The sequence below is a fragment of the Citrus sinensis genome, chromosome 6 (assembly GCF_022201045.2).
Source record: "Citrus sinensis cultivar Valencia sweet orange chromosome 6, DVS_A1.0, whole genome shotgun sequence".
Taxonomy (NCBI): domain Eukaryota; kingdom Viridiplantae; phylum Streptophyta; class Magnoliopsida; order Sapindales; family Rutaceae; genus Citrus; species Citrus sinensis.
Window position 1 is genome coordinate 19,238,689 of NC_068561.1, and position 26,053 is coordinate 19,264,741.

Consider the following 26,053-nt stretch of genomic DNA (forward strand, 5'->3'; position numbering starts at 1 on the left):
TTAGGGGTAATTTCCAGTTTCCTTTGCCGTATCTCCACTTTGAGAGATTGTATCAGTGTATCTCTATTTTTCCCTCCTGCCGTTAATATACCGTTAACTGGACCGTTTGTTGACTGATTAAATAACTAAAATATCCTTATACTGTAATCAGTAACTATAACCAGCTTTTCGAAACCATCTTCAATTTCAAGTATAATAAAAAACCCAACAACAAAATCATTGACGCAACTAGTTAGCCCTAAAAAATTCCCACAAAATCATAATTCCATGAACTCATTCACTCAGCTTTCAATAAAGTCATGCAAATTTTGTAATATTACCTCATCTTTTAGCCTCTAAAATCTTTCTCCAGTTAAATAATAGTCAACTAAAACCCTAATTGAATCATGCATTTGGTATTATAAAAACAAAACAAAAAAAACAAAAATCATCTCCACAAGCCCACATCATCAATAACAAGAAGCATCATTTTACATACCTACCTTTACTTTCAACTTATTTCATCACCATTTGAAGAAAAAAAATACTTTCGCTAATGGCGGTTTGTCCAATTGACTTCTTAAATGGATATCCGCCGTGATCGATTCAAATTTGGTTCATTTTCATTTTGTTATGTGCAGCTAAAAATCCCTTCAAAGCATTTTTGTGAGGAATTGAAATGGGTTCTGAGTTTTGTGGCTTCAGATCTCCATAGAGAAGAGCAAAGTTTTTGTAGTTTTTGAGTAAAAATACAATGGATAAAAGCATGCTTATGTTGTTAACCCAATGGATTTTAGAGTGTTATATTTACTTTACAATTCCCAAAGTGGAAAGTTTGGCAATTGTTTGAATATTTAAATAAAAAAGTATGCAATTACTAATTTGCGTTCTTAGTTTAGCATTATACGAAACTATGTACTAACCGCATCCGCATGGGAGGAAAGTGGAGATACGCTGATACAATCTCTTAAAATAAAGATATGGCAAACCTCAAGGAATGAAATTGAAAATTATCCGCTAAATTAATCATTGCCGCATTCCGGCACATGTATGTTTCTTGTTGGGCACTTGACATATATTCTTTTTTTTTAATCTTATTTTTATTTTTATTTTTTAAAATTTATCTTGTATATTAACGGCGAAAATCAAATTCAGCCGCGAATGTAGCGACCAGAGAGAGGCACGCGAACAGAGCAGAGTCTCTCCGAAGTCCCCCCAGTCCGTGTAGGAGAGGGGAATATTCTCTTTAAAATCTCAAATTAGGGTTTTTCAATTTCAATTCTAGGGTTTGTAAATTTTTGCCAATTCCAACAAGCCCTTAATATAACTTTTCAATTTAGTCTAAAAAACAGCAACCCAATCAACCAATTTCCCCTGATTCGAGAGAAATTACAAAAGAATAAGAGAGGTCATGGTTAAAAACTTTAAAAGAGAATTGGGTGGTAGCAGTAGGAGTAAGAGTGGAGGCATTGCAGGAGAATTCGAGTATGATCAAGATATTGCTGCTCGTAGAGCACTTCGTCGCAACTATCGCTCTGTAAAATCCATCATCATTGGTACTTACTCTGTTTTATAACCATCTTTCAAAAAAAAATGTCAGTTCTTCTTTGATTTTTTTTTTTTTTTTTGGATGAATTTGGGGTTTGTTTTTTCTTTGGTTTTGCAGATGAAAGAGAGGAGATAACAAGGACTGGTTCTAATAAGTTTAAGACAATAATTAAGAAATTGGACAATTTGCATCAGCAAGGTAAGATGATTGTTAATTTAATAATATGTTTAATTGTATATGTTGTAATTAACGTAGTAAATTGTTTTGCATCAAGATCTCTAGTAATTAAACAATATCTTTGAAAATTTTCTTGTTCTCTTTGAACTTTTGACCAGGTTTTAATGATTTTACTTGATTTCATACTGGATAATGGCAACAAATTTGATGCATACTTGGTTGCCAAGTAATAGTAGGTGCTTACCCACGTTTTAGTTGTTGTACTTTCAATTTAAGTAGAGGTACAACAGTTAGAAACATGCCCCGTAAGCCTTATTTTGTTTCAACTCATCGATTTACAGGTTGATTATAGATGCTTACTTGATTTTGTTGCTTTCTTAATAAGGAGTGTGAGAGAGTTCTGGGTATCATATCCCTTTTGTTCTTTTCTCTATTCCTTTAACCCTTCTTTTTTTAAATGGTATTATCAGTACAGAGGCCAAGGGAGCAGGTTGCTGATGCAGAGACTTTGTTGGACATTACAAGTGCTGTGGTAAGCTCTGTTCAGGCAGAAAACAAAGATGGAATAACTGTTTCGGATTTTATTTCCTGTCTTCTTAGAGATTTTGGGCAAACAAGTGGACCGAGTAGTAGCCAGGAGGATATTAGGACCTCAGTAGCTTGGGGGGACATTGGAAATGCTGTCCCACATTTATTCACAAGGAATCCAGGATGCTGTACCATGTAATAACTATTGACTTATTCTTCTTTTCCTGTTGTTGTGTCCATTTTGAAATATTTGAATATCTTTATATTTACTTTTGTTCTTTCTTCAGGATTGGGCCCATGAATAAGGAGTATAGGCAGCGGAAATTTGCTGCATCTATAAAATGTAAAAGACCAACAAAAATTGTTCAGCCTGCAGAGGTAAGAGTTTTGTAATTCAAGCTTCAGTGTTAGTTAATATGAAATTATTGACTTTAGTTATTTGTTATCTCTCTTGTCTTACTTGAAGATTACTTTTCCTTGGAGGCCTTGTACATGTTAATGAGCTTTCCACTACCCTTACAAGCTGTGTTGATTGCGATATGCTTTGCATATTCTTACATTATTTGTTTAAGAGTTCCATTTGGATTATATATGTCTAGTAGTTTCTTCTGCCTTTTTCCCCTGCTGCAAGATTGATCAATATTTTAAATTTGGTGTAACTTTTGTGCAGGTTGATGGTACAGCTACGAAAGAGAGAATAGATACCGATAAAAATATGTTAACCATGTTTAATATCTTGAGGAAAAACAGAAGAGTCAGACTTGAGCATCTGGTATTGAACAGAAATTCTTTTGCACAGACGGTGGAAAATTTATTTACCCTATCATTTTTAGTTAAAGATGGGCGGGCTGAAATTGTAGTGGATGAGAAAGGTTTTCATCTAGTATGTAAGATCTTCTGCAAATACCTTTCTTTTGTCTCTTACATAAGTTCTTTTCTTTTTTATTATTTTTTAATAACACTTACAACTTTTTCCCATTTTCAGCACCAAAGAATGCTCCCTCTGCCGATGCTGTTGCCTCTAAGGTGGTTTCTTACAACCACTTTGTCTTCAGATTTGACTTTAAGGATTGGAAGGTACTTTGGAAAAAAAAAAAATTGCTATGTGCTCTACAGTGAGATTGTGTTTTTAATATGTTTCTACTGTATGCTTCCTAATTGGATGTTTGAGTTGGTATTTTGTGTATCCAACATACAGGTTTTCTTTCTTTGAGCAGCATTTTATGTCTACTTGAAGCTCTTAATTGTGGTTAATAATTCTTATTTGTTGCTGTTATTGGTTTCTAAAGTTTTCTGGTATTTTCAGTTGATGATGAGCACTGTCGAGGTTGGGGAGGAGCTGATGCCTCATAGGACTGAAGTAAACATATCAAGCAGTTGTGAACCTGCTCAAGTAAATGAAGAAACTCTGGAAATAGCACCCACAATGCCTACAAGGAAACTGTCCAGAAACCGTGGCTTGGTTTTACCTGAACAGTCAGTACAGGAAACTTCACTTGAGAATGAAGATGCTGAAGTAAGAGCTGCTGCCATCCGTAAAGGGAAGCGTAAAGTAAGATGATACAGACTTAGGAGGGTTTTGTAGTGCTTCAGCTTCTCTTTGCAGCTTAGTTAGGAGATGTCTAGAAATTAGGATGATTTAAGACTGTACATAGATAGAATTAATTTTTTGGGTTTAGGCACGTATATAGGTCCCTATATTTCGTTATTTCATTATCAAATAGAAAATAAGAATATTCTTTATATTCCCACTAGTCCCTCCTTTTATTTCCTCAATTTTGTATTATTATCCTTTTCTGTACCCCCCCCCAAAAAAAAGAAAAAGAATTGGTGGTGTTGTATTGTCAAAATCCTATTGACTTTTTCAACTCCTAAATGATATAAAAAGAACGGATAATGAAAAAAGGTCTCGTCTAAAATGATGTATGGATTAGTCTTCAATCCCGGCAGGCATCAAATGAGCTTTGTGATATGCAGCTGAAGCGTTTAATAAGAAGAGCAAACAACATCATTTGTGCCAGATAAAATTTATCACTGATATCTGCATGACAATTAAATTGATGATCATTAACATCTGGCTCTACTTAGGGAATGTGAAGGTCCTAAAATGTGAGGCTTTCAGCTCCATCTCCCATTGCATCTAGACCATTGTGGACATAAATAACAGCGCCCGTGATTGCTGAAGCCAAAGACGATGCTAGGAAAGCTGCGGCATTCCCCACGTCCTCTGTTCCATTATAGGTTAAAATGTTATTTCGATATACAACCAGGTGCAAATACAGAGCTTCAGTCCGAGTCATCTCTTTCTGTAAGGATGCATTTTCCAGTGAGTAAATCATCATATCAATAAAACCAATTGCTTTTGGCATGGCTAAAAAATGTAAGGAATGACATTGTTATGTTTGGTAAAATAGCATTATAGGAACCCTTACGTAAGAAAAACTCAAATCACTACAATCAATTGTTGAAATGAAGCAGCTCAACAAAGCTAACATGGACCAGTTTAGTGAGATAATGTTTCATTGGTGAGAGGTAATTGTTAACCTGTAGATATTGTGTTGACTCTAATTTTATGTTTTCTTCCAGCTTCGAGAGCCAGCACCTAATCAAGGAAAGACATTTCATAGATACGATATATTCATAAGAAACATCTGTCGAAAGAGAAACAGATCTTTAAGTATGCTACTCAAATAGTACTTGCACGCGTATCACTCTCCAGAGCACTTCTTGTTAAGCTCATACCTCCACCACATCTGAACAAAAAAATGTTCAGGAGGGGAAAATCAGACAATGAGAAACTTGATCATGAAAGCAAATGGCGTTAAAAGCAGCATACCCTGGAATGAAGCTTTCAGAACCCATGTACGTTAGAGAAATTGAAGCACCACCTGTAAGTTACAACAGCCAGTTTAAAGTCTAGCATGCGGTTGCATTTCAGATATCATCACGAGGAGATGTAATATTAGGATTAAGTAAGAAATGTGCCTGGATTCATTATTGGAACGAAGTGCTTGAGTAAAGAAACAAAGGAGGTAGTCGATGCAGAGAGAGATCCGAGGTATCCGTGCCTTGATGTCTCCTAAAGAGGCTTGCTAACCTGTTCATGATTTCTTACAGTTGAGGTGCATAGCAAACTCAAAGTAACAGCACAAAAACGACAAAAAAGCCAAGAGCTGAACCTTGGGCCCATTTACAAGTGAATGGACAAGGGTATCAATGCTGCCAAAATGCCGTTTTACAGAGTCAGCAATCTTCTACGGGGACGGAATTACAAATTAGTCAATCATCGTGCTGTTTGTTAATTGTTTATATAGGAACTTTGGAAGAACAGGACATCTTATTCAATTATGGAATTGATCATGAAGGTCCATGAACAGCAACGTGTGGAAACATAAATGTGGACCCAAGAAATATAGGGAGGCAGTGTGTAACGATCAAAAGAAATGTTTGTTCCTATATGACCCCTATAATATGATCCCCCAACACCAAGAGGGAAATAATAAAAACCTTAGAATAATGTACGCCATTTATATGGTCAAATGAATTATTATTGCATATATATGGCGCCTCAAAATTCAAAATTATACACAATTCCATTAGCAGAAGATCATCACAGAAAATGGTTTACATGCCTCCCACGTTATTTTGCTGTCCTTAAAAATAATGATGTTAATTTACATTAAGAGTTTATGGATATCGCTTCTCTGATGCACTTTGATCATGTGCTTGTAAGATCTACATAAACGATGGATTATACCTGAACAGTCCATTTTTTAGGACATGCATGACGTTTGTTATTTTTTACCTGCACAAAACAGCAAATATGAGTATAATCAAGAATTTTTTTATAAACTAATATAGTCGCAACACCCATAACCATCATAAGAAGTATCGTTACATTTTTAGGCACATCCTCAGGATTATCATAAACTGCATCCAGAGGGTAAACTTTGGAAATTTCCATCAACAAACCATCTGGTAACTTGAAATATCAATCAAATTCAACATACCAATGAGCATAGACTCAAGGCAGTACAGTAAGGGGTACAATAAGGGGGTATTTGGTACCCCTCATTACATGGGGTTGCATTGCATTAGCAATGCAGCCTCATTTTTGGGGCACCAATGCACCCTAATGCATCAAGTTACCGCATTAGCTTGTCTTATTTTTTTCCTCTTAAATTAACTCTGTAATAATAATAAATAAATAAATATAATTTTTAATTTAATATGATATTATATTATATTTTGTATTTGTATACTATAAGTTTTAATATAAATTAATAGATTTAAAATTTATTACTCCAATAATATTATGTTATATTTTAATTTTTATTATACTAAAAATATAACTAAAAAATATATTATTTAATTATATTATAATAATTAATATATAAAATTGATTAATCTTTAATAATTTAATATAACCAATAATAAATATTTAAATACAAATAAATTTGAATAACATTAGTTGAAAATTAATAATATAAATAATTACTGGATTATTTAACATAATTTATTTTATTAGTGAATATGTTACAACAATTGTATCTCTTTATTATTTTATGATCATCTTGTGGTATGTATAAACTTTTATTCTATCATCCTAAGGTGATTTTTCAACTAATCTTTAAGATTTTAACTATTTATTTATATTGTTATATTACTTAGAGATTATTTGATTAAATTATTTGTTTTGATCCTTATTTCATAGGTTATGTGTTTAGAAAATACTGAAAAATACACTTTCGAAAATTTAAGGTTATAAGTTTCAATCTTTACGAAGAATTATGATATTTTTTTAATATTTTTATTAAAAAAGTTAAATTTCTAAAATTTAAGACTTTCATATTTAGTATTTTTCTAAGTACTAATAAATAATATTTTTAAATATATAATTTAAATTAATCACAAAAAATTAATATAGTATTGAACAGCACCAAATATAGTATAATTAAAAATTAATACAATATGGTGTAGTACCAAACATTATACAACATTGTTATGATATACTGTTAATGCAATACAACAATACACATGTATTAAAATAATACAATACAATTCAGTATATCAAACACACCCTAAGTTCATGTGATAGCATGTAATTCAAAATAAAAAAAGGATTTGTGTAATTACAAGCTTGATTCGTCAAATTTCCCACGCGGCAGGCTGCTATAAAAAATGTTAACAGCTTGCATAAAGCAAAAATAGTTAGTTAGAAAACACTTGGCAGAACTCGAGCATGTCTATTGTCATAAGAGAGAGAATTAAGTTTGACTATTTACATAAAGGCACCTATGTACCAATGAGAACTTCAACACCCGTAGCTGCGAGAGATTTCGCAACTGCCCAACCGTATCCATTGTCATCAGCGATCGCAGCAATAAATGCTCGTTTATCTACTAACAATTGTGTCATTGAAAGATGTTTGAAATTGGCCAGTACGTGTAGCACATATAAGGTATAGGAACTAGGGAAAGTGAAAGAGGCAAAGAATCATAACAACGAAACATGACTCTAATAGACATGAATGCATGATATAGCGCAAAGACAATTGGGCAAATAAAGAGCTGTACAACCTCTCAAATCCACAGGCAATCCTGATAAAGCTCAAGCTTGTCCCCATCTGCTGCAGACCGAGCTCTTATAACAGCCTTTACAGATTTAGCAGGGCTTGATGTGAAGCTCCCATGCAACTGCTTCGTTGTTGAGAAGCAAGTTGCAAGCCTTCTAGCAGTTGATTTTCGTACATAGTAGCGAAAGTTGCTTTGATTGACTTAAAATTTTTAATAGAAGACGAAATGCAAGGCTTGATAGTTGCCACTTGAGTGCCGAAAGGTGCTGCCGCAGACATTTTGAATGATTTGAATCAATAAGATTCTTTAAATTCAATTGAAAATCTCTCACTTTCTCAAAACTAACTGTAAGTAAACAACACAACATTATGCTAATTCATTGCATAAATGTGTATGGTACATATTCTCTCAGGTGCGAATGTCTGCATGAATTTTCGTGTAAAAATACACTAGATAATGATTATATATATATATGTGTGTGTGTGTGTGTTTTAAGTAGAAATTAAAATACTAGTAAGCTTCCAATATGAACACTGACTGATATTCATTGTTGATTTAACATAATGCTCAAACATCAATTCAATCAAATTTGATAAGAGAGAATCTATACAATGCCATATGAATTATAAAAAGAAAAAAAGAAAAAATTATTGTATCAAAATCAAACTACATTTCACAGAAAGTATAGCATAGCAAAAGAAAAGAACCCAAATCAATCTTAAAATCATTGATGTATAATTTCATACATTATAAAGAGAAAATATCAGCAACACACCCACCGTAACGGTTGGATTTTCAACTAGAAAATGGGTGCTCGAAAGGGAGAAAATAATGGGTTCAATAATTTCATTTTGTGTGTGTGTGTCTGTGTGTTTTTTTTTTTAAAGTGTAAATTAGTTTCGATGAAATCGAAATTTTATTTATTAGTCGGCTTTGATGTTTGATGATTGTTTGTTATCAGTTGCATGGCAACTTAAGGAATACCGACGATCTACTTTGGCTTTTGGGCGCCCCGCGCCCATGGTAAATTACCTAGAAGCCCTCAAAAGATGCCGTGTAGGATTTCACAAATGCCCTCAATTTTTGTAGTTATTTTGTTTGTATGAACTCTTTGAGGAAATAGGAGAAAATAATCCCAGGTACTGAGGCACATGAATACTTACGTAGGTAGACCCAATTAAGGCCCAGGAGGGGTTTAACCCCTTCTTGACCATTATTTTTCTTTTTAAATATACCTTAAGTTCTTTATGAAAAAGACAATTAAAAGAATTTGACCACATTTATGTTGAATAAAATGTTTATAGTTTAGTGGTAAGAATTTTATATATGATTTTGGAGATCTTAGTTCAAATCTCTTCAACCATAAATAAATAAATTGAGCTAAGTTGATACTAAAAGAAATCCAAATTCTCCAAATTGAATTAAATTTTTTGAACCAAACATTTCCAAATCTAACTGGTTCTATCCGCTTGCTTATTACCAGACTTATCTAGTTTTGTACATCTGGGAGTTTGAATTGACGTGAATGTAGATGTTTGAATAACATGATATATATATGATGAGACAAACAAAGGGAAAGAATTTTGTAATTGTGACTTTTTAGATGATGAGACAAACAAAGGGAAAGAATTTTGATTGAGTTTAATTGAAAGAGGTCTAGACGTTTAAAGGAGGTGATGAGAGAGAGAGAGAGAGACGAATGGTGAGATGATTAAAAAAAATTTCCTTATTATTTTAGATTATATCATACGTGGAATCAATAAAATTGACCCACTATATAAAAAAAAAAGGTTCACAAAGATATATACCCCATAAAAAATAATAATTTTCCCTTAGGGGAAGGAAAGTATTATTTTTTTGTGGGTCATTTTCCTAATCTAGGACAAAGAGTATTAGATCTGTGTATGTCTCTGAGTGGCAACAAAGGATGCGTTTGGGATTGAGATTGGGTAGTTGTATCATAAAAGCTACAGTACTAAAGTGTGTAGTAAGCAATAATCATTGTAGCTTAGAAGCTATATTGATATAATTTTTTACTTGTGTAATGAAAAATCTATTATATTTTTAATAATTTTATCAAAATAATTATTTAAAATTTATATTTACTATATATTACTAACTTTTCTTTCATAATTACAATTTTTTTTTCACATCAGCTGTAGCTTTTTAAGATACAACATCTCAATCTCAAACACACCCAAAGTCACGAACTAGCAGCTACAAAGTCACAAACCGACAGCTACGAAGTCATGAACTGACAATACGTATAGGCATGTATAATAATAATACCCGGTGTAAAATTGATGCAATATCTGTTGATTGAATTGCATTATACATGAGCATTTAATACATAATACAATAAATAATTGTGACACATCAATTGAGATACAAACTATATATCTGAAGTACGTATAATATTTAATACTTTATTGCACTTTCTCACATTTGGTGAACATTTATGTATTATTTTTATGGTACCACATTTTTTTATTGTATTATAAAGATAGGTAAGCACTCATCTCCTTTTTCTATAAAACCTCACACGCAGAACTCCATCTCTGCATCTTCACTTGAAAATGGCGAAAAATTCAGCCCAATACTCAAAGCAATACGGTATTGGTATTGAAAAATTTCTTGTAGGGAAGAGCTTTTTTGTTACTGGGGCAACAGGATTTCTCGCAAAGGGTATATTTTGATTTAAGTTTTATTTTTAACACACTATTTTAGTTTTATTTTATGTGTGTGTGTTTGCGCGCATGCTTTTTTATTATTGGGAGAACAAGATTTCTTATAAAGAGTATATATACTTTTAGGTTTATCTTTAACACTCTTTTTATTTTATTATTATTTTTTCTTTTAAAAGTTGGGAATTTTTTAACCCCCCACCTTTTCTAAGATTCAAATTTAGTGGCCAGAATTTTGAACTCAGGTAGTCAGCTAAATAAAATTACACGAAAATCACTTGATAAAACCTCTAAGACAAAGTATTTTGGAACATACAATATAGGAATCGACGAGCTATAACCTTGAAATGTATTAATATTATTATAATTTTCAATTTTTTTTTTTCTTTTTCAGTTCTTATAGAGAAGATATTACGAGCAGCGCCTGAGGTGGGTAAGATATTTCTTTTGATCAAGGCAGAAAGTGAAGAAGCTGCATCGAAAAGATTAAAAGATGAAGTAAGTTGGTTATAGACTTTTAAATATTTCTGTTAATTCACTAATTTTTTAGATTTTACTATTTTGTCCCAAATCTTTAATTTCTTTGTTGTTATTATTTTTTTGGTTGTGCACTTTCAGGTCATCAATGCGGAACTTTTCAAGTGTCTTCAGCAAACCTATGGGGAATGCTACCAAGATTTCATGTTAAATATATTGGTTCCTGTGGTAGGAAATATAAGTGAAATTAACCTTGGATTAGAAGGAAATTTAGCCACTGTGATCGCAAATGAGGTCGACGTAATTATAAATTCTGCGGCCAGTATAACCTTTCATGAAAGGTTATAATCATTTATGACCTTGATTTTTATTCATATTTATATCAATTAGAAAGTGATATCAACTAACTAGTCTAGCTCTTCAACAAACTAGTGATAGATCCATAAAATTTTTAGAAAATCTGTTTTAAATTTCAATTAAAATTTTTGTTTGTCCTCAATAAAAATTGTGATTCCTTTTCCATCGGTTTTGAATAATATATATAAACAAATAAACTCAAAACTATATTTTCATTGTCAAAATCTCTTTAAAGAATACGTTAAAATTTAAAATGTTTTAAAAATAATACTTGAGAAAAACCTAATTTTTTTTACAGTAAATTAAATTTGTTCCTACTGATCTTGAAATCTGGGCAACGACACAATATATATTTTTTAAAAATATTGTACGTAATTATTTAGATACATAATATAAGTGGCATCATTTAGTTTAATTTGAAATTGCAGATATGACATTGCTATCGATATAAACACAAGAGGACCTTCCCATGTTATGAATTTTACAAAAAAGTGCAAGAAGGTTAAGGTTTTTGTGCACATGTCAACAGGCAAGTGTCTAAAACCTATAATGTTCACAGCAGTCAGCAAGAACCTATGTGAAAAGAAAATTGCAATTTTGATTTCCTTAAGCTTTTGCCAGAAATCGGGGACTAAACTGTTGTTACCCTTCTTTCAAAATTATTTGCAGCATTTGCTAATGGAAAGAGACAAGGAAGGACTATGGAAAAGCCCTTCTACATGGGGGATACGATAGCAAGGGAATTAAACTTCAACAACTCCAAAACTGAACCAAAATTGGACGTTGAAAAAGAAATAGGGTTGGCTATGAAATCCAAAAAAGCCCTTGAAAATGATGAAGATGCTCGAAAGAAAATGAAGGAATTGGGTTTAGAAAGGTGATAAAATTCCCCTCCTCTTTATTATTTTCTTTGATTAGATGTGTTGCTGCTTTATTTAAGTAAAATCTAATTGTTATTTAGGGCAAGAAAATATGGATGGCATGACACGTATTCTTTCACAAAGGCTATGGGCGAAATGATGATTGATACCATGAAAGAAAATATATCGGTTGTGATCATTCGACCTACTCTGATTCAAAGCACTTACAAAGAACCATTCCCTGGTTGGATAGAAGGAAATAGGTATCGAAAATCAACTTTTGTGGTATGTATATATAAATTATTTCTAAGAAAGTTTTTTATATTAATTGTTGGTGTATATACTCTCTTCTGTAAACTATTATCATGTGTACTCTTATATATCTTAGATTCTTGTCATGTGCAAATAACCAATGAATTAAGAGTAAATATACATACATGACACAAGAGAACCTAAAATTAATTTTTCCATTATTTGGATATGAGATTTTAGATATCTTATCTCCCTACCCTACTTCTTGATTCACAGGCTCTGGGATCTTATGATTTTGTACTATGGAAGAGGGCAGCTAAACGAGCTTGTAGGAGACCCTAATGGACTATTGGATGCAGTAAGTAGGAGTGTCAAAAAAGCCCGTCTGGACCAGACTCGGCCAATCCGGTCCGGGTAAAACCCGGACCACATACACATAAAAACCGGACCCGAGTTTGAAATTCTCAAACCCGGACATTTCTGGGTCCGGGTTCAACACCAAAAACCCAGAATCCGGACCGGACCCGGTTTTTTAATAAATTAAAAAAAATATATAAATATATTATATATAATTATATAATTATGAATTTATGATATGCGAGATGTTATTTAAATTTATTGTGTGATTATTGTGTTGTTGAATTTAATTTATTATATATATATATATATATATATATATATATATATATTGAATGAGTTTAAGTTAGAAATTGGATGAATTTAGGTATTAGAAAGTACATTGAAATAATTTTTATTTATCATTTGTGCAAAATTTGCATTGTTAGTAAGTTATATATTTGTATTTGATTATTTTCTTTTTTAAAGCATGAGATTGAATGAGTTTATTTGATTATTTTCTTTTTTAAAAATTTATATTGTTAGAGAAATGAAAGAAAAAATTGAAGAAAAAAAATTAAAGTTATCACATGCGGATTTAGAAGCTCGGATCAAAACCAGAACCTGAAAGGTGCCGGGCTAGAGCCCGGACCGCACCCGAAAAAACTGGATTTTAACCTGGGTCCGATCTTACATTTCACTCATCCGGTCCGGTCCCAGGCAACACCAAAACCCGAACCGTTTCCGGATTTTGCCAAGCCTAGCAGTAAGTAATATCAACCATTTTATTCATATGGCTTTTTCAGTGGTGGACCATGATTCTGTACTCATAAGTTTTATTTTAGCAAAACAGAAGGGAATTTACAAATGATTGATAGTTAATATCGATATATATGCATAAAATTTGACGATATCCTAACCACTTAGTGATATTTTAGAAAAATGTTAAAAAAATTTACACATGATTGTTAGTGTTTTGTCAATTTTGTTATCCAAATATCAGTGCCCATTATTTTAACATAAATATTGGCTGCTGCAGGTCCCAGTCGACATGGTTGTGAACGCAACGTTGGCGGCCATCGCAAAGCATGGACAAGTGGTCATACAAAAACCAGAAGTCAAGGTCTATCAAATTGCATCATCTGTTACAAATCCATTAGTTACCAAATATCTTATGAGCCTTCTTCACGAACACTTCGATTCCTCGCCTTTTCTGGACTCAAAGGGAAGCCCAATTCGTGTTCCATTAATGAAGCTTTTCACTTCCATGGAAGATTTTTCAGCTCACCTTTTGGATGGTGCCATGCAGCGAAGCATTATTGGATCTTCAAATGGCGAGCAGCTGGCTCAGAAACAATATGAAATTTTACGCAGAAAGGAGTTCGCTAATGTGTACCTTCCATACGGATTTTATGCTGGAAGGTAATATTAACTAATTAATTTGAGGTTACTGCATCAATATATAACTCTATTATAATTACTCTTTGGACTAAAGTATTATTTTGTGTTCATGCATGATCTCCATGTGCCAGGTTTGATTGCAGCAACACAATGGGGCTAATGCAGATCATGAATGAAGAAGAGAAGAAAAAGTTTGGATTTGACATGGGGAGCATTGATTGGAAGCATTACATTACAAATGTTCACGTACCTGGCTTAATGAGGAATGTCATGAAGGAAAAGAGAGGGGAGACATTGGTGGGAGCTGGGAATAAAATTCCGGGGGGGGCAAAATTTTATAAAAGTAAACTTTAAGGAGTAAAGGTTAAAAAAATGTATTTAATTATTGGGTTAAACTGCTAAAGTATTAAACTTACGGGGCCATATTAAAAAAATAAAACTATGTTCTCAAAGCTGAATTTATTAGCTCCGCCCCTGACGGGAGATGTCTACCTGCTGTTTAATGACCATGTGAATCATGTTTAGTCATGTTACTACTTTACATTAATATTTTGATTTTTAATAATAAATCGATATTATGAAATTTATTTTTATTAAAGGGAAATAATGAAAAATAGGCCCTTCAATTAAAAAAATAAATTATAAATGCCAATAAATTGATAATGATAATTTCTATATTTTTGATGAATTAATCCTCATTGTTACGCATTTACTCTAGAGGTGGTTGATTTGAGTGAGTTATTGGAGATTTGATGCATCTTTGGTGACCGGAAGATGCAATGCTTTTGGTCTAATTGATGTTTGGGCTATAGAGGGATTGATGAAAAGGAGAAGAGGGCCGTTAGACGAGATACTTAACCATAATTATGTATTGAATTTAATTAAATGTATGTTATTGTATATGTTATTGTGCGCGACATATCACATTTTACCGGATTATTAATCAGATTGTAAGATGTTAGTCAATAATCAAGTTACACATGGTCATTGCACATTATACTTGATTGGGACTCATTTACAATTTCTGGGCAGTCCAAAAGAATAAGAACTAATGATAATAATGATTAACATGTTGATTTAATGTAATGATAACATAAGTAATCTGCGGGGTGGAGACGTCAATCATGGAGAAAAGCGGACATGTAGACCTCTGACGTATCTCGACTGCTGATGTGTAGACGTGTAGTCTGGGTTGACAAGAGAGATGGAGCATGAAAATATTGTGAGATGCAGCTACAAGTTACAGAGGTTATGCTTCGTAAATGTATGATATGACAAGTAAATGTTACTTGTTCTCGTAAGATCTGCAGTACTTTCTTTGATTTATTGCAGGGATGTGTTCTAAATGTTGAATTTTTTCAGAATCCCTACTCTTGCGCTCTCTCTCTCTCTTTTTTTTTTTTTTTTAAATTTGTACAAGCTTATGCCAGAATGCCATATTTAGCACGCTATATCTAAACAAAACTATATTGTCCATTCGTTGTGTGTCAAGAATAAATGTTAATTTTTATTAAAGCAGGAGGATCCAATTACCACTTCAGTTTGTCCAAATAAAAAATTATAAAGAAAAATAGAACGAAGGATCTTGCATATTACGTTAATGTAAAAAATGTGCTTGTGACTTCAAGGGGACAAATGTACGCGTGCATGGAATCAAAGGAAAGTTGCTGGAACTTAAAAAAGTAAACATGGCTATCCTGATATCTCAGTGAAGAAGCTGTGGTTGCAATATTGCATATATGAGGGCAGCACCAAGTATTGACTACTACTTGCCAGAAGTTTGTTTGCTGTGCATATTCTTGAAAGTGCTGATATTCTTGAAACTAAGAAAAAAAATGCAGAGACTTTGTTGGACATTACAAGTGCTGTGGTAAGCTCTGTTCAGGCAGAAAACAAGATGGAATAACTGTTTCGGATTTTATTTCCTGTCTTCTTAGAGATTTTGGGCAAACAAGTGGACCGAGTAGTAGCCAGGAGGATATTAGGACCTCAGTAGCTTGGGGGGACATTGGAAATGCTGTCCCACATTTATTCACAAGGAATCCAGGATGCTGTACCATGTAATAACTATTGCAGCACCGATATTCTCACACCAATAAGCACCACAGTTAGCACAAAATGGTTTGTTTTGTGCTAACTATAAAAGATTTAACTGTAGCTTAAAAACGCAGACTCATCTTGCTCAAACGCAGACCACACACGCGCTCGAGTTTCTGAAACGCAAACGCAAACGCAAACTACACACACACACTCATCTCACTGGACCGCAGCACTCTCTCTCATCGTGGGTCTCTCCGCATTTAGCTTGGCTGTCAATTGTTTCTCTCCCAACCCCGTGAATTGCATTCTGACGGCACTTCTGGAATTTGAGACCTAGCTGCAGCTTCACTCTCTCGGTATGAATTTATGTTAATTTTACTGATGATTATACAAGAAAATATAGGCATATGAGTAGAGCCCGCCATGAATTATTTTGATTGTTTGAGAAAATTTTGCTGATCATGAATTATTACAGTGAGTTAGCTTAGTTTTGTGAATTATTTTGTTCTTGAAATTAGTTTTGTTAATGTGAATTATTTTTATATTGTTGTCATGAATTATGCGATGAGACTGTATGCGATGGATCTTCATTATTTGATTGAAATTTCAGGCAGCCATGTTATGTCTAAGTCAAGGAAAAGTAGATGTCAGCATTGCACCCCTTGTGCATCAGTACCTTCAAAATCATAAATCTTTTAATAGCCTTATTGAAACATGAGAACTGATCATTACCAAATAACATATGCTCTCTCAATTTTGTATCAAGCTAAAAAGAATCCTTATCCAGAGATGCATCAAATGGAATTACTTGCAAATAAATCATCTCAAGGCCCTTAAAATCTGATATGCCTCTATAAATGGCTAATGATTTTACAAAGCACACAAATCTTAGATCAACAAATGATATCTAACCAATAACGAGCATCAATAATTGCCATGTGTAATCAGCAATTTGCTGACTTCATTATTCCGTTATTAATGTATAATTAAGTAACACCTATGCTAAATGGTTTTGTTAATGTGAATTATTTTCATATTGTTGTCGTGAATTATTTTGTTTTTGATAATATAAATTTCCATTTTGATGATATGAATTATTTTCATTTCGTATAAATAAAGAATATGGAAAAGGCCATCGAAGACATTGAGGAGTTGGAGAAAATTGAGGAGGAGGACGAGCCAATGATTGGGATGTCTTTTAATACCGATACTGAAATGTTTATGTACTTCAAAGAGTATGGTAAAAAAAAAAGATTTCCAGTTATGCGGAGAAGTAGTAGAAAGGATAGTGATGGGATACTTAGAAATGTGTCTTTTGCTTGTGGCCGAAGCGGGGAGACAAGAAGCAAATCTACTAATATCTTAAAGCCGCAACCTAATATAAAGACAGGCTACAGTGCTAGATTAGGAGCTGGTTTAGGGGATGATGGAAAGTGGACGATTCGAAGCTTAAATCTTAAACACAACCATCCATTGTTGTCTCCAACGAAGTCAAGGCTTTTTCGATGCAATCGTAGCCTCAGTGCACATGCAAAAAAGAAACTTGATATAAATGATCGAGTGGGAATCAAATTGTCCAAAAATTATCAATCACTTGTTATTGAGGCCGGTGGACATGAAAACGTGACATTCATAGAGAGAGATTGTAGAAATCATATTCAGAAAGAAAGAAGATTACGGCTTGGAGATGGCGATGCTGCTGCTCTTCAGAATTATTTTATGAAAGTGCAAGCGGAAGATAATAGATTTTTCTTTAGTATGCAAGTGGATGATGAGGGCCGACTAAAAAATAATTACAATTGTTATAATTATTTGTGGAACATATTTTACAATAAGACTTAGATCTTCATGTGGTTGTCTTTGTTGAAGTTCTTTCTCAAACAACTGAAATTTAAGAGACAAGCACTCCATTTGATGCCCCAGCCTGCGAACTTCTCTTAATAAGATGTCAATTTTGTTCTCGTTCATGCTTCGATCTTCCATCCCTCTAAAGTCATTACATTCACTACTTTTCCGATCATCATCCCATTCAAAAGCCCCACATCCTTTACACTTCCAAAACTTACGATTCAGATTTTCTCTCGTACGTGAAATTCGTAAGACCTTATTACTATTGCTGCATTTTTCAAAAGCTTTCACCTGTGTTCGATTTTCACTTGTGCTGCTACAAGACATAATGATTGAACAATTTCTCTACAATATAAACAAATAGCACAATCATTGTAGCACAAATATATACAACACATAATGGCAATTCCTAGCACAAAGTTATAATAATTCTTTTATCATCCAATTTCCAGCACAAAGCCATCTCAATTAGCCCCTCAGACTACCAAAAATGCAACCCAAATCAACCTATCTGAACTATATATCAATATAATTTAACAATTTCCAGCAGCAAGTTTTAACAGCAGATAAAATTCCAACAACAACTCATACCAAAATCAGCAACTCATCAATCCCAAATCAACCTATCCGAATTATATATCAACATAATTTAACAATTTCCAGCAGCAAGTTTTAACAGCAGATAAAATTCCAACAACAACTCATCCCAAAATCAGCAACTCATCAATCCCAAATCAACCTATCCGAACTATAAATCAACAGAATTTAACAATTTCCAGCAGCAAGTTTTAACAGCAGATAAAATTCCAACAACAACTCATCCCAAAATCAGCAACTCATCAATCCCAAATCAACCTATCCGAACTATATATCAACATAATTTAACAATTTCCAGCAGCAAATTTTAACAGCAGATAACTTCCAACAATAATTTGTGATAACAATTTCCAGCAGCAAATTAAACCAATTACCTCCACGAATTGATTACCCAACGAGATGCGTAAGAAAAACCCAACGAGATGCGTGAGAGAGACCCACGACAAGAGAAAGCTGAAGGAGAGAGTAGCGAGATGTGCGTGAGGCCGGATGAGAGAGACCCACGGTGAGAAAGAGAACCACGGCCGAAGAGAGACCCATGGCGAGAGAGAGAGAGAGAGAGCCACAGCCGAATAGAGACCCACGCTCGAGAGAGAAAGAGAGAAAACCGAAGGAGAGAGCAATCCCACGATCCGTTTGGTGAGGCGAGTGTGTGAGGAGAGTGTGTTAGTTTTGAAGCACAATATTTTCTTTTATAGTTAGCACAAAACGAACCGTTTTGTGCTAATTGTGGTGCTAAGTGTGGTGCGTTTCTCATTTTCCTAACTATTGACTTATTCTTCTTTTCCTGTTGTTGTGTCCGTTTTGAAATATTTGAATATCTTTTTATTTACTTTTGTTCTTTCTTCAGGATTGGGCCCATGAATAAGGAGTATAGGCAACAAGTTAAGATACCAGAAAAGTGTTTGGTATATGAGAAAATGAATGGAAAATAATAGAGACTTCAGAGAGAGAAAATGAATTTCTATGTATTGATTTTATGATTGTTACAAGAGCTCTTGAATTAATAATAGAAAACAAATCACGTGAGCTGAGCTAAGCTAAACATGAATCAACAGAATGCTAACAAACTACAGCCAGCACAACTAACATTAGCCAGCTCATCTAACACGTCAGCAACCATAACTAACAATAACGAACTACTCTTAACGTCCCCTCTCAAGATCAAGGTCTTGTAATGACATTGAGCTTGGACCTAAGATAATTGAACTGATCAAAGGCCAAGGGTTTGGTGAGAACATCTGCCACTTGATCACAACTTGGAACATGACTAACATGAACTTCATTGCGAGCTATGTGATCACGAACAAAATGCAAGTCCAGCTCAATATGCTTAGTGCGTGAGTGATACTTGGGATTACTAGCCAGAGCTTCAACACTCTTATTATCACAGTGAAGAACTGGAACTTGTAATAGTGGCATCTTCAACTCTTTAAGCACATAAGATATCCAAAGCACTTCAGACACTGCCAATGCCAAAGCTCGATATTCTGACTCAGCTGTGCTTCTTGAGACTATATGTTGTTTCTTGGAGGACCAAAAGATCAAATTATCACCCAAGTAAATACATTATCCACTAACAGATTTTCTGTCATCCAAGTCTGATCCCCAATCTGCATATGAAAATGCTATGAGAGTAAGTTTCCTAGTACTGAAAAACTGTAAGCCAAAATCTGTTGTGCTCTGCAAATATCTCAAGAGTCTTTTACATGCTTGCCAGTGAATGACAGTTGGGGCAGCAAGGAACTGACTGAGTTTATTCATTGTGAATGCAATTTCAGGCATTGTTAAAGTAATATACTGTAAAGAACCAATCAAACTCCTGTACAGTGAAGGATTCTCAAAAGATGCTCCTCTGTCTTTGACTAGTTTATCACTTGAACTCATGGGAGTTGGACATCCTTTGCTATCAATCATTTGAGCTTTCTTGAGTAAATCACCTATATATTTGGTTTGGGAAAGATGCATCCCAGCAGCTGATGGTGTTACTTCAAGACCAAGAAAATAGTTAAAATCTCCTAGATCTTTTAAAGCAAATTCAGACCCCAATCGACCAATAACTTCCTCAACAAGTTTATTATCTGAGCCAATGATTAAAATGTCATCCACATAAATGAGCACCACCACAATATCACCTACCTTATGCTGAAAGAACAATGAGGTATCTGATCTGGAAGTATGAAAACCCCAATGTTACAGAAATGATTTTAGCCTGTCATACCAGGCTCTTGGAGCCTGTTTAAGTCCATAAAGAGCCTTGGTCAACTTACATACATGTGAAGGATATTGAGGATGCAGGAACCCTTCAGGCTGGTGCATGAAAACTTCTTCAGTGAGGATGCCATTGAGAAAGGCATTATTAACATCAAGTTGCCTGATTGACCACTGTTGCATAACAACAATGCTCAAAATAATTCTGATGGTGCAGGGCTTAACCACAGGACTGAAAGTCTCAAAGAAGTCCACCTCTTGTGTTTGATGAAAGCTTTTTGCAACTAACCTTGCTTTGTATTTACTAATACTACCATCAGGGTTATATTTCACCCTAAACACCCACTTATTCCCAACAATCTTACCAGCCTGTTCTCTGGGAACTAGAGTCCAGGTTTTGTTATTTTGTAAGGCATCAAACTCTGCTTGCATTGCCCCTCTCCACTTAGTATCTATCAAGGCTGCCTTTACAGATTATGGTTTAAGGTTTTAAGTGATTGCCAAATAGGTTTTAGGCTTGAATGTGCCAACTTTAGACCTGGTTACTATAGGGTGATCATTTTGAGCTGATAGCAGCTGTTGTACAAACTGGAATGATTGTTCAAGATGTGGCACTGTTGTTGGATGCTGTACTGGTGAGGTTAGATGAGAAGCTGTAATGGACTGATTTGGGGAAGAAACACTAGAAGCAGGTCCTGCATCTGGAATAAGTGAACTAAAAGAATGTTGTACATTGTTACCATCTGAAATGACTGTTGTGGAAGGGACAAATGTAAGAGGTAGAAAAAGGAAACTCAGACTCATTAAACCTAACATGTCGAGCAATATAGACCTTTCCAGTAGAAGTAAGACATTTATAGCCTTTGTGTATTGGACTATAGCAAATCATGAGACACTTTTGTGTATGGAAATTGAATTTATGCTTGCTGTAAGGTCTGAGGAAAGGAAAGCATGCACAACCAAATGTTTTGAGGAACTAATAGTCAGGTTGTTTATTATGAAGTTTGGTGAAGGGTGAAATATTGTTTAAAACAGTGGTTGGTAATCTGTTTATAAGAAAAAAAGCTGTATGGAATGATTCCCACTAGAAAGATAGAGGCATTTTTGCCTGAGCAAGAAGGGTAAGCCCTGTTCAACTAAATGTCTATGTTTTCTTTCCACCACACCATTTTGATGATGTGTATGTGGACAACTATGTCTAAACCTTATCCCTTCTTCTTCAAGAAAACTTTGAAAACTTCTATACTCACCCCCCCAATCAAATTGTAATGTTTTCAGAGTATATCCAAACTGTTTTTCAACTAAGGTTTTGAAGTATTTGAAAGTGTCTAAGGCTTTTGATTTGAGTGTCAAAGGAAAAATCCAACAATATCTACTATAGTCATCTACAAAGCTAATGTAGTATCTATAACCATTTAGAGATGGTAAGGGTGCTGGACCCCAAAGGTCAGTGTGTATAAGCTCTAAAGGATCTTTAGTTTTGATTCCAGTTGAGTAAAATGACATTTGATGACCTTTACCATACTGACAAGCATCACAGAAATCAGGTGCTGATATAGATGAGTAATCAACAGAAAGAGAAGACATAATAGATTTCAACACATGTTTATTGAGATGACCAAATTTTTGATGAAACAAGTTTGCTAATTTGGTTGAGTTCACTTGAAATTGTGAATTACAGACATTATTTGCAGCTGTATCAGAAGTTTTACAAGCTGGATTATTTAAAACAGAAATCATAGAGCTAGGTGCATAGGTAAGACAACTGGAATTTGAAACACAGTCATTTTTTGACAGCAACAGGTACAGTCCTTTCTTAGCAATCCCTTGAGCTAGATGCTGTTCCTTCCTCTTGTTCTTTATGAAACACATATTGGCAACAAACTCAATAGTTATATCAGTGTTATCTTCAAGTAACTTTGAAACACTTATGAGATTTTTAGTAAGTTTAGGCACACATAAAGTATCTCTTAAGTGTAAAATTGCATTGCATGATGTTTGAAAGCATGCATAGCCAATATGTGATATATGCAAGCCCTGACCATTACCAACAAGAAGCAATTGGTTACCTGAGTATTCATTTCCAATTTGCAGATTCTGTAAATTGTTAGTGATATAATGTGTTGCACCACTATCAATGTACCATCCCTGATCAGCTATTGCTCCCTCAGAGGTTGCAAGAAAAGCAGCTCTTGGTGGATTCTGATATGGATTGTTAAAAGGAATATAATCCTTGTTGAATTCGTTCCTGCATTCAGTTGCAGTGTGCCTTGGTTTAAAGCAAGTCTGGCAAGTGACATTAGCAACAACTTGATCCAAAACACCTTTGCCATTTGTAAAACCACCATTAAATCCTCCAGTCTGGCCAGGATTACCATTGTAATCATTTCCTCTGCCTCCTTGTGGAAATTTTGGAAAAGAACCATTCCAGCCACCATTCCAGTTTCCTCTTCCTTGTCCTTGTGGAAAATTTCTACCATAACCACCTCTGCCTCCAACATATCCACCTCTGAAACCATCATTCTTGTTCCAATTGTTATTTAATTGACCACCATTCCAATTGTTATTGAACTGACCACCTGGTTTCTTGTTATTATTATTAGTTCCAGATCCAGTTTGAGCAATGTTAGCAGCATAGTTCAGCTTAGCTTCTTTGCTTGAACTTAGCTGATTTGCTTCTAATCTAGCTTCGTGAGATAATAGCATAGAATATGCTTCATTGATAGAAATCTTAGCAAGATTTGCTTCAAGATAAACTACAACAGGATAGTAAGGCTGACCTAATCCAGAAATTAGGTGAGTAAGAAAATCTAGAGAGCTTATTGGGTTACCGGCAATGGCTAACTCATCAGTAATTGTTTTTAGTTTGCCAAAAAATTCAGTTACTGTCATTGATCCTTTTCTAAGATTATTGAGCATTATTTTCAGATGAACCTTCTTAGCTGAAGTTTCAGATCCAAACTGTTGCTCCAAACTAGTCCAAAGTTTTAATGGAGTTTCAGAGTTTACCACAAGGCTAAGTATCTCAACGCTGATCGACGACATCAACCAGCTCAGCAGCAACTGATCCTTTCGTTTCCATGTGGTATATACTGGATTCAGCTCAGCATCAATAGAAGCACTTTCAGCCTCACTTTGAAGGAATTGATCTGGACTGGTTTTTGATCCATCGAGCAAATCTTCAAGACCATTGGCACGAACAAATGAAAGGATTTGAGACTTCCAGATCATATAATTCGATCGATCGAGTTTAATTGGAGAAGTAAAAGTAAAAGATGAAACAGTAGAATTTATGTTTGAGTTTATGCTTGAAGACGCCATGAGATTGAAGATTGGTAGCTCTGATACCAAGTTAAGATACCAGAAAAGTGTTTGGTATCTGAGAAAATGAATAGAAAATAACAGAGACTTCAGAGAGAGAAAATGAATTTCTATGTATTGATCTTATGATTGTTACAAGAGCTCTTGAATTAATAATAAAAAACAAATCACGTGAGTTGAGCTAAGCTAAACATGAATCAACAGAATGCTAACAAACTACAGCCAGCACAACTAACATTAGCCAGCTCATCTAACACGTCAGCAGCCATAACTAACAATAACGAACTACTCTTAACACAGCGGAAGTTTGCTGCATCTATAAAATGTAAACGACCAACAAAAATTGTTCGGCCTGCAGAGGTAAGAGTTTTGTAATTCAAGCTTCAGTGTTAGTTAATATGAAATTATTGGCTTTAGTTATTTGTTATCTCTCTTGTCCCACTTGAAGATTACTTTTCCTTGGAGGCCTTGTACATGTTAATGAGCTTTCCACTACCCTTACAAGCTGTGTTGATTGCGATATGCTTTGCATATTCTTACATTATTTGTTTAAGAGTTCCATTTGGATTATATATGTCTAGTAGTTTCTTCTGCCTTTTTCCCCTGCTGCAAGATTGATCAATATTTTAAATTTGGTGTAACTTTCGTGCAGGTTGATGGTACAGCTACGAAAGAGAGAATAGATACCGATAAAAATATGTTAACCATGTTTAATATCTTGAGGAAAAACAGAAGAGTCAGACTTGAGCATCTGGTATTGAACAGAAATTCTTTTGCACAGACGGTGGAAAATTTATTTACCCTATCATTTTTAGTTAAAGATGGGCGGGCTGAAATTGTAGTGGATGAGAAAGGTTTTCATCTAGTATGTAAGATCTTCTGCAAATACCTTTCTTTTGTCTCTTACATAAGTTCTTTTCTTTTTTATTATTTTTTAATAACACTTACAACTTTTTCCCATTTTCAGCACCAAAGAATGCTCCCTCTGCCGATGCTGTTGCCTCTAAGGTGGTTTCTTACAACCACTTTGTCTTCAGATTTGATTTCAAGGATTGGAAGGTACTTTGGAAAAAAAAAAGAAAAATTGCTATGTGCTCTACAGTGAGATTGTGTTTTTAATATGTTTCTACTGTATGCTTCCTAATTGGATGTTTGAGTTGGTATTTTGTGTATCCAACATACAGGTTTTCTTTCTTTGAGCAGCATGTTATGTCTACTTGAAGCTCTTAATTGTGGTTAATAATTCTTGTTTGTTGCTGTTATTGGTTTCTAAAGTTTTCTGGTATTTTCAGTTGATGATGAGCACTGTTGAGGTTGGGGAGGAGCTGATGCCTCATAGGACTGAAGTAAACATATCAAGCAGTTGTGAACCTGCTCAAGTAAATGAAGAAACTCTGGAAATAGCACCCACAATGCCTACAAGGAAACTGTCCAGAAACCGTGGCTTGGTTTTACCTGAACAGTCAGTACAGGAAACTTCACTTGAGAATGAAGATGCTGAAGTAAGAGCTGCTGCCATCCGTAAAGGGAAGCGTAAAGTAAGATGATACAGACTTAGGAGGGTTTTGTAGTGCTTCAGCTTCTCTTTGCAGCTTAGTTAGGAGATGTCTAGAAATTAGGATGATTTAAGACTGTACATAGATAGAATTAATTTTTTGGGTTTAGGCACGTATATAGGTCCCTATATTTCGTTATTTCATTATCAAATAGAAAATAAGAATATTCTTTATATTCCCACTAGTCCCTCCTTTTATTTCCTCAATTTTGTATTATTATCCTTTTCTGTACCCCCCCCAAAAAAAAAGAAAAAGAATTGGTGGTCGTGTATTGTCAAAATCCTATTGACTTTTTCAACTCCTA

At 34.3% G+C, this 26,053-nt stretch overlaps 3 protein-coding genes and 1 pseudogene across 8 annotated transcripts; 3 read left to right on the forward strand and 1 right to left on the reverse strand.

The window, feature by feature from the left end:
- Positions 1-1,026: 1,026 nt before the first annotated feature.
- Positions 1,027-25,933, forward strand: LOC102620982 (non-structural maintenance of chromosomes element 4 homolog A-like). Of its 6 annotated transcripts, none has more exons than XM_052443190.1 (7): positions 1,069-1,535; positions 1,646-1,726; positions 2,176-2,428; positions 2,521-2,611; positions 2,904-3,116; positions 3,219-3,310; positions 25,486-25,634. In XM_052443190.1, the coding sequence occupies exons 1-7, from the start codon at positions 1,391-1,393 to the stop codon at positions 25,487-25,489; spliced, it is 879 nt and encodes a 292-aa protein (XP_052299150.1). In that variant the 5' UTR covers positions 1,069-1,390; the 3' UTR covers positions 25,490-25,634. The 6 variants fall into 6 exon arrangements, with proteins under 6 accessions (XP_052299148.1, XP_052299147.1, XP_052299150.1 ...); XM_052443189.1 differs by lacking the exon at positions 25,486-25,634 and adding an exon at positions 3,540-3,987 and having other exon boundaries at positions 1,071-1,535; XM_052443186.1 differs by having other exon boundaries at positions 1,076-1,535; positions 2,904-3,120; positions 25,486-25,933.
- Positions 4,318-8,087, reverse strand: LOC102620694 (enoyl-[acyl-carrier-protein] reductase [NADH] 1, chloroplastic-like; annotated as a pseudogene).
- On the forward strand, positions 10,321-14,761 carry LOC102629259 (fatty acyl-CoA reductase 2, chloroplastic-like). The gene is made up of 9 exons (XM_006492807.3): positions 10,321-10,494; positions 10,888-10,991; positions 11,112-11,311; positions 11,756-11,856; positions 11,997-12,204; positions 12,289-12,450; positions 12,716-12,797; positions 13,815-14,197; positions 14,308-14,761. The coding sequence occupies exons 1-9, from the start codon at positions 10,386-10,388 to the stop codon at positions 14,528-14,530; spliced, it is 1,572 nt and encodes a 523-aa protein (XP_006492870.1). The 5' UTR covers positions 10,321-10,385; the 3' UTR covers positions 14,531-14,761.
- LOC127902969 (protein FAR1-RELATED SEQUENCE 5-like) lies at positions 16,440-18,058 on the forward strand. The gene is made up of 2 exons (XM_052443191.1): positions 16,440-16,572; positions 17,336-18,058. The coding sequence occupies exon 2, from the start codon at positions 17,339-17,341 to the stop codon at positions 18,056-18,058; it is 720 nt and encodes a 239-aa protein (XP_052299151.1). The 5' UTR covers positions 16,440-16,572; positions 17,336-17,338.
- Positions 25,934-26,053: the final 120 nt, after the last annotated feature.

Excerpts from the sequence above, each read along its gene's own strand:
- LOC127902969 (XM_052443191.1), top strand. The coding sequence starts at position 17,339 with ATGGAAAAGGCCATCGAAGACATTGAGGAGTTGGAGAAAATTGAGGAG.
- LOC102620982 (XM_052443186.1), top strand. The coding sequence starts at position 1,391 with ATGGTTAAAAACTTTAAAAGAGAATTGGGTGGTAGCAGTAGGAGTAAG. Across the intron at positions 2,612-2,903 it reads AAATTGTTCAGCCTGCAGAG|GTTGATGGTACAGCTACGAA; the intron begins GTAAGAGTTTTG and ends ACTTTTGTGCAG. Across the intron at positions 3,121-3,218 it reads GAAAGGTTTTCATCTAGTAT|CACCAAAGAATGCTCCCTCT; the intron begins GTAAGATCTTCT and ends TCCCATTTTCAG.
- LOC102629259 (XM_006492807.3), top strand. The coding sequence starts at position 10,386 with ATGGCGAAAAATTCAGCCCAATACTCAAAGCAATACGGTATTGGTATT. Across the intron at positions 10,495-10,887 it reads AACAGGATTTCTCGCAAAGG|TTCTTATAGAGAAGATATTA; the intron begins GTATATTTTGAT and ends TTTCTTTTTCAG. Across the intron at positions 10,992-11,111 it reads CGAAAAGATTAAAAGATGAA|GTCATCAATGCGGAACTTTT; the intron begins GTAAGTTGGTTA and ends GTGCACTTTCAG.